At 36.8% G+C, this 8,249-nt stretch overlaps 1 protein-coding gene across 1 annotated transcript; it reads left to right on the top strand.

The window, feature by feature from the left end:
* Positions 1–2,621: 2,621 nt before the first annotated feature.
* Positions 2,622–7,640, top strand: LOC147384557 (laccase-17-like). Its single transcript, XM_086425721.1, has 6 exons — positions 2,622–2,804; positions 2,926–3,077; positions 3,419–3,663; positions 3,747–3,872; positions 4,640–5,605; positions 7,413–7,640. Exons 1-6 carry the CDS (start codon positions 2,631–2,633, stop codon positions 7,541–7,543), a joined length of 1,794 nt encoding a protein of 597 aa, XP_086281847.1. The 5' UTR covers positions 2,622–2,630; the 3' UTR covers positions 7,544–7,640.
* The last annotated feature ends 609 nt before the right edge of the window (positions 7,641–8,249 follow it).

Raw genomic sequence — 8,249 nt, 5'->3', positions numbered from 1 at the left:
AACATCATGTCCCGACTGGAAACGATCTAGTCGTGAATCTCAATTCTCTAATTCCACTACTCCACCATTATGTATTATGTACATGTTGCCTTATTTTGATATATAAAATGAAATGCATGTTTATATAAAAATATAATGTTTTCATTTAACCAATTAGATTTATATAAAAAGAAAATGTTATAGTGAGTATTATTGATCGATGTAATGTGAGTTTTAAAATGTTTAGTTGCTCATCTCCGGCCGGCTATATGTACCAGTTAAACGTAGTTTATTCTGTAAAACTTTACATGTGTTAAAATGATTTAGTATGCTTATTTGTTCATGTTAGAAGAGGTTATTAGCAGAAATTATTTTCTTCCTTATAGGGTAACCATTGTTACTCATCATTTCTTTCTCCATTTTTTTTAGTTTCAGATCTGAAGCTTGGCGAGGCAGATGTAGAAAATGAGTGAGAATCATCTGGTGGGTCAGATAGACAGTCAGAGTCTGTCACTTGGTGAGTATTGGGGTTATACCCCCTAGTGGAATCGATTTGTCCAAGAGTATTATAGATTTTGTTCTGAGCGAGAAGACTTTTATTAGAGTGAGAAATTTTTGTATAATCCCATATATAAATTTTTCTTCCGCACTCTAATTTATCGTACGTTATTATAGTCTTCCACTAGTGTTATATTTTTGTATGTATATATGCAGGATTGTATGTTGTTTATCAGGTGCAGGTTGAGTGCCTTGGAATGCTAACATAAACAGAGGAGACCATGCTGAAATTTTGAGGCGCTACCTTGTGTTTCAAGATCTGACATGGGGCTTTGTTTTAGCATTTGGCGGGGTGCCACATTCTTCACTTGTAAATCTGATTTTATCATCAAAATGGAATTCTTAACTGCCTATTTTTATTTTTCACCATCAATATCGATTTCTAACCATGAACTTTGATTTCACACTATCAGAAAACTTCTTAATTGAATCTGAAACTCTATTTCAAATATTTGAATTTAAAAAAATCCAAAATCCAAAATAGATCCTATCACCTCACTACTTGCGAGATTGGATTCTCGATCATTTCTCCTTGTAGTGGGGATGAGACCAATCAAGAACTTTTTTCTAATATCCACCTTTTAATCCTCAAAATACACACTAATTCAACTGAGGGGGGAACACCCACATGATTAGATTGAAGATCTTAGGGTTGAGCTTCCCTTGCTGAACTTCAAAAGCTTTCGGGCTTGGTCCGGACAAATTGATTGTCTACAATTGTCACTTTAAAAGTTAGTCTATAAATATTAGCGAGATCGCCACTTTTAAAATGAATAAGATTGCCACTTTTAGAATAAAAGAGACAATCTCGCTACCTCATGTTTTAATTTTTATGAGCGAGATCGTCACTTAAAATACCTGTGATCTCGTTGCCCATGTTTACAGAATTAATATGCACAGTGTACAAAAATGGAAATTTTAACAAAAGTTGAGCATATTTTGTGATTTTTCTCTTAAAACTATGTTAAAAACCAACCTTTTTTTTGTGTGTGGATAGGAAATTTCAGTTTCCAAACAATCATTTCCGCATGACCATTCTTTTATAAGAAGTTTTTGTTCCCTTGAAAACTTTTTCCCTGTAATCATATCATACAAATAATTAAAATGAAATATCAATAACAAAGTAATGCTGTTATCAATTGTAGATTCAACTACAACGATATGAACATTACAGTAAAGTTGGTAGCTTGGCTGGACGAGAGTGAAAGAGTGGGATATAAAAATACTAGTTATGGCTTGATTACAAAGACAAGCAAGCATGGCTGGACGACAGTGAAAGAGTAGGGTAAAAAAATACAAGTTATGGTTTAATTACAAAGACAAGTGAAAGAGTAGGGTATAAAAATACAAGTTAGGGAGTAGGAATTCGCTTGAGAAGTCAGTAAATAGAGTGAAGGTTTTGGCAGTTGGGACCCCCCTACAACAGTACAACAACATCCTCCTCTAATAAGCTACAGTTCAAGAACTCAAAATCTCAAAAACACCCATAACATAGAGAGAATTTATTTTCATAATTGTTTATTAATATTCGGCAATTATTCAGTGAAGGATCAATTCCGTTGATTTAAATTAAAGTTTCCAAAAATGAAAATTCTGGAAAATTCGGAGATTATGCAAATTATACTTTCGGATTTCTTTCCAATTAAAACACATCCTCTTCAATTTCCCTAAAAATCATATCTTATTTAAAGGTTGAACTTAGATGGGGTTGGGGCATGTGGTGTGTGGAAATCCTGGATCAAAAAGTAAACAAATGTGAGAAATTGGGTGAATGTTCGAAAATATTCAGAGAATTTTGTGACAGTGTTTCAAACCTAATAGATGCATGGATCAATAATCCATCCAGACCCAATTTATCAGATTGGATAAAGGGTACTTTCATAATTTGACTGAATAGGAAGTAAAATTAAAATTTATTACTTTATTAACACTCTTAAATTCAGGTCGACCAACACCAAAGTGGACCATAGAAGGGGTGTGATCGTCCCCGCCATAATGAAAATTGAAGGACATGGAAATGATGATCTATTCTATCTCATCACCTACGCAACCAATCAAATATCTATATATGTAACCTCATGACCCTTTACCCAATGTACACTTCTTCCAAAGAGTTAAAACACACAAAGAAAGATATGGGTGTTTCTTTTCTTCCAACACCTGTTTCCATGACAGCTTTGCTCTTCACCTTTGGTGCTATGCTGCTTATGCCCAAGCTTGTTCTTGCTCAGCAGAATGCAGGCATAACAAGGCACTACAAGTTTCATGTATGTCAATCACTCTACTTTTCATCCGCTAGTGTGTGTGTGTGTGGGAACTCAAGCTAAGAAAATATGAGTATTTTCTTTTTTGGTTCCTTTTGTATTTCATTTTGACCTTATTTTGTAGATTAAGTTACAAAATGTAACAAGATTGTGCCACACGAAGAGCATCGTGAGTGTGAATGGGAAGTACCCGGGACCACGGATTGTTGTAAGGGAAGGCGACCGGGTTGTTGTTAAGGTGGTTAACCATGTTCAAAACAATATCACCTTGCATTGGTATGAAACCTTCCACTATCTCATTATTATTATTATTTTGATCGGTACACTCAATATTTTATTTATTACTGACAGATATAATTACAAGTTCCTCAAGAGCAATATTCATGAGCTCTTGATGAATAGCATCTACATCCTCAATTACATAAAAATTGTTCCCACAAGCGCTGACTGATTTATTTCTCTCCCTCAGACACTTTAGCACCACAGGTCTCACTTGGGATACTTGGTGTGATAACCGTTTCTCGATGGAGTTAAATTTGGATCTCAACTTAACCTCAAATACAAATAATTATTTTTCTTTCGATTTTGTTTAATGGATGGTGAATGGGGGAAAACAGGCATGGAGTTCGACAACTTAGAAGTGGATGGTCGGATGGGCCAGCCTACATTACTCAGTGCCCCATACAAACCGGCCACACCTATGTTTACAATTTCACCATTACAGGACAGAGAGGGACTCTTTTCTGGCATGCTCACATCTCATGGCTAAGATCGACCGTGCATGGACCCATTATCATCCTCCCTAAGCACAATGCCACCTATCCTTTTGCCAAACCCTACAAAGAAGTCCCCATAATCTTCGGTAACAACCCATGAACCTTAACAATTTTCCTTTCTTCCAAAAGATCGAATTTCACTAACATTAAGTTGGATTTGAAATCCCAGGTGAGTGGTTTAATGCAGATCCTGAGGCAGTCATTGCGCAATCTTTGCAGACTGGAGCCGGCCCTAATGTCTCTGATGCTTACACCATTAACGGATTCCCTGGTCCCTTGTACAACTGCTCTAAAGGTACTAACTGCCACAACATGAAAAAAGCCTATATTTGGTGGATCAAGCCCTCGAATTTTTCAATGCCAATTTTTTTTTTCAACGGACCAAAACTGACAAATTAAGCCATTGAATTGGGGACCATCAAAACTTTCAACTTTCATAGGCCATCGAAATTTGGTTTCTAAAATTTGTGGGCTCCGGCCCCTCAAATTTTCTTGTCAAAATTTCCAGTTTTCACATAGTCCACCAACCTTTAAGAGTCCACAGTTGAAATTCTCCATCAATTAAACTGATGGTTGAGATACGAGGAAAATATTTTTTTAAGAAATCATATTCTTAGTTTTCTATGGATCAGTATAATTATTTTAGAGATACATTTTACTTGAAAATCCCTAGCATCTCAACTGCATGCTTGTTTGATGGAGAGTCATTCCTTTCATTATTATTATGTAAAAATATTTTGTAAGGATTTTTTTACACTCAAACCACCTTTGAGCCTCCATACGGATTATTAGAAGTTTTCTACGGTTTGTTTGATGAAGAGCCTAACGTTTTTTTTCTTCTACGCAATTATTTTATTTTATTTTTTATGTTGAATTTTGTGATATTTACAGAAATGCCATTATACAATGACATTCAAATCCTTATTTTTTAGGGATATTTAGGAAAAACACATGACTTTAGAGATTGCTCAGATCTTACTGAAATCTACATGTTGGCAATCCCCATTTATAAATGAGATGAGAAAAGTGTTTGATATTGGTCTGTGTGAGTGGATCTTGCAGATACATACAAACTGAAGGTGAAACCTGGGAAGACTTACCTCCTCCGCTTGATCAACGCTGCACTCAATGATGAACTCTTCTTCAGCATTGCAAACCATACACTTATAGTAGTCGAAGCTGACGCTGCCTACGTCAAACCCTTTGAAACCAACACACTTCTCATCACCCCTGGACAGACCACCAATGTCCTTCTCAAAACAAAACCCTATTTCCCCAATTCAAGCTACCTCATGGCAGCTTCACCATACTTTACAGGCCTCGGCACCTTTGATAATTCGACTACTGCAGGGATCCTTGAATACCAAACACCTTCCAATTCATCCCTCCCTAATAACAACAAACTTCCACTCTTTAAACCTAGCCTTCCGATGGTGAACGACACCTCCTTCGCTGCAAATTTTAGCAAAAGATTTCGAAGCTTGGGCAATACGCAATTCCCCGCAAATGTTCCCAAGATTATTGATAGGCGGTATTTTTTCACGGTGGGGCTTGGGTCGAGCCCTTGCCCGAATAATCAAACATGTCAAGGACCTAACGGAACCAAATTTGCTGCTTCAGTGAACAATGTGTCTTTTGCACTCCCATCAATAGCTCTCCTCCAAGCCCATTTCTTCAGACAGTCTAATGGCATCTACACTGATAACTTCCCTACCGAACCACTCTTACCCTTTAATTACACTGGAACTCCACCTAACAACACTATGGTTAGCAATGGCACCAAGGTTGTGGTGATCCCTTTCAACACTAATGTTGAGCTAGTGATGCAGGATACTAGCATTCTTGGTGCAGAGAGCCATCCTCTACATATCCATGGCTTCAACTTCTTCATCGTTGGACAAGGGTTTGGAAACTATGATCCTAGTAAGGACCCTGCCAACTTCAATCTTGTGGATCCTCCTCAGAGGAATACTATTGGTGTGCCATCTGGCGGATGGGTAGCCATTCGATTTTTAGCTGATAATCCAGGTGGGTGAAGGGGAGTTCGGATAGAGGAATTATAACCACTGGATCATCATCATTAGACTTTTCTAGCCTTGCCCCACTGTAGATGCTTTCCATCTAACAGACATTTCGAATAAAAGAAAAAAGAGTCGTGATAATCTGACTACCCCACGTGGCACACTCAATCGACTCTCCTGACGTGACAAGTTCGGGATTGCATATCTGTATGCCTCGAGATAAACAGTTCCCTCGGGATGCACATTTTTATGGCAAAGTGCAGTTTTGTATCCCAAGGCGTACAGATTTACAGTCCCTAAACTTGTCACGTCAGGAGAGTCAATTGAGTGTGCCATGTGGAGTAGTCAGATGATCAGGATTCAAGAAAAAACACAGATTTCCTATATAAAAAAAAATTGTTAGGACATTAATGGGAGCTAAGGCACACCCCCTAAAAGAGAGATGCTACTTTGTTTCATAAGATCACTTGAAAAGTCACCCTAGAAAAGTCGTTACAGTGGGACTGTGGGAAAAGGGAACAGATCCTATGTAGCCTTTTTTTTTTTTTTCCCCTTTTGATCCCGGTAACACTTTTTTCCATATTTTAGAGAGCGCCACTTGGAAAAAAAAAAAGCTAAGAACAGAAATTTGCTATTGTGAAAGAATCGTGATAATCTGACTACCCCACGTGGCACACTGAATCGATTTTCCTGATGTGACAAGTTCGGGAACCGTAGATCTGCACTTCTCGGGATACAAAACTGCATTTCCCTATAAAACTGTGTATCCCGAGGCATACAAATCTACGGTTCCCAAACTTGTCTAGTCAGGAGAGTCAATTGAGTGTGTCCCGTGCCGTAGTCATATTATCACGACTCATTTTGAAATGAATAATGATTTTCTAACTAGAAAGTCTGCACCCTGTCAATACTTGGCTGACATGGCACTGACATAGAACCATAGATCTTTTTTCTCGGGATACACAAATACCCATCTTCTATGACAATGGGCATTTATGTATCCCGAGGAAAAATAACTATGATTTTGTGTCTGTGCCACGTCAGTAGAGTATAGACCGAGTGAAGACTTTCTAGTTAGAAAATCAGTACTCTTTTGAAATTTATGTTCTAAGCTGATGAACTAGTGGCATCACGCCATGTCAATTACTAAAGTAAGATGCTTACGTTGCTCCAAAATTTTCTCTCTTCTAACCAATCATTTTTGCTCAGTTAATACACATGGCATCATGCCATTGGTTCATCAACTTAGCACGTAAGTTTCTAAACATCAAATCTTTGTTCAAAAACTAATACATCAGTTATTTTAGGATCATGTCCAAGATCAGATTAAAAAAAAAAAAAATTTAAAAGTAAAAAATAAAAAAACTTGCTTTACTCTGATCCAATGCTTTGAAAATGGATGGGCACGGAACTCCCAATTTTAAGGGATTTTGGTGTCTTTTACATTTGGGGCTCTCTCAATGGTGAAAAAACGTAACCAAGAGCACCAAGAAAAAAGTGCTACAGAGGATCTGCTCTCATGGGAAACAGCATAGCTTTAAAAATCTCCAGATTTGTAATATTATTCAATGGAGGTTCAATTCAGTTAATTCAAATAAATTCAGATCCAAAAGATATATTAAAAAATGGAAATACAGAAATGTTGCTTTTGGATTTCTTACCAAATCCAATCATCTTCAATCTCCCTAACAATCCTATCTTATTCTTGAGATTTGAATATTGAAGAAAATAAAATCCAAAAAATATGCTTCTTATTTGTTTTGTAAGACATTTATCAATGCTAATTGTTCTGAAGGATCATGACATGTTAACAGGAGTATGGTTCATGCATTGCCACTTCGACGTCCACCTTATCTGGGGTTTAAGGATGGCTTGGGTCGTATTGGATGGAGAACTTCCCAACCAGAAGCTGCCTCCTCCACCATCTGATCTTCCCAGCTGTTGATTTTGATTGTTGGATCCGGATTTCCCCAGCATTTTTTTGAAACATCTTTGGGTTTTGCTCCACATCTTAATTAACTAAACGTTTACTTCATAAGTTCTTGAGAGGGGAGGTTTCTCCTCTTTCTTTTATTTTCCTTTTATTTTCTTTTTTTCTTTCTTCGCTTCTTTTGATGGTTTGGTAGATATCAAAGAGTCAGAAGTATTTGGGGAAGAGTTTCGTTGTTGTAAATCTTATACAAATCTAATAAATCCGAATCATCATTGAAGGTTTTATTTTTATCTTATAATATATTATCCTGATTGATGATTTTTTTTAGCTGTAGAATTTGTTCATGTTTCACAACAGGCTTAAGGAACAGGTCCCACTATGTGAAAACTGAAAATTTGACGAGCCAAAGCTCACAAATTTTAGAAAACTAATTTTGACGGCCTATGGCTATTGAAATGTTTTATGTTCCTTGATTCAATGGCTTAGAGCCATCAAATTTCTCCCATCCTTCATTAATTTAACAGTTTTTGTCCTTTGAAAATCTTTTTTTTGACGCTTTGGTCCGTCAAATTTTATGAAATTCGATGGCCTTGGTCCGTCAAATATAAGCTTTTTTCATGTTGTGTCCGATTAAAAATAAGCTCAGATCTGGGTAAGAATTCACCGACATTATTGTTTATTTTGCATTGTATTGATCCACCAAGGGGTGGAATAAATG

This window comes from Akebia trifoliata, chromosome 15, assembly GCF_017979445.1.
Source record: "Akebia trifoliata isolate Shusen 1 chromosome 15, ASM1797944v1, whole genome shotgun sequence".
Lineage (NCBI taxonomy): Eukaryota > Viridiplantae > Streptophyta > Magnoliopsida > Ranunculales > Lardizabalaceae > Akebia > Akebia trifoliata.
The sequence above is the reverse complement of the archived record's forward strand: the minus strand, read 5'-3'. Positions and strand labels throughout refer to the sequence as shown.

What these genes read in the sequence shown, in the direction of transcription:
- LOC147384557 (XM_086425721.1), top strand. Translation starts at nt 2,631, where the DNA reads ATGTACACTTCTTCCAAAGAGTTAAAACACACAAAGAAAGATATGGGT. An exon ending in CTTGTACAACTGCTCTAAAG is followed by an intron (nt 3,873 to 4,639) that starts GTACTAACTGCC and finishes TGGATCTTGCAG; the next exon opens with ATACATACAAACTGAAGGTG. An exon ending in ATTTTTAGCTGATAATCCAG is followed by an intron (nt 5,606 to 7,412) that starts GTGGGTGAAGGG and finishes ACATGTTAACAG; the next exon opens with GAGTATGGTTCATGCATTGC.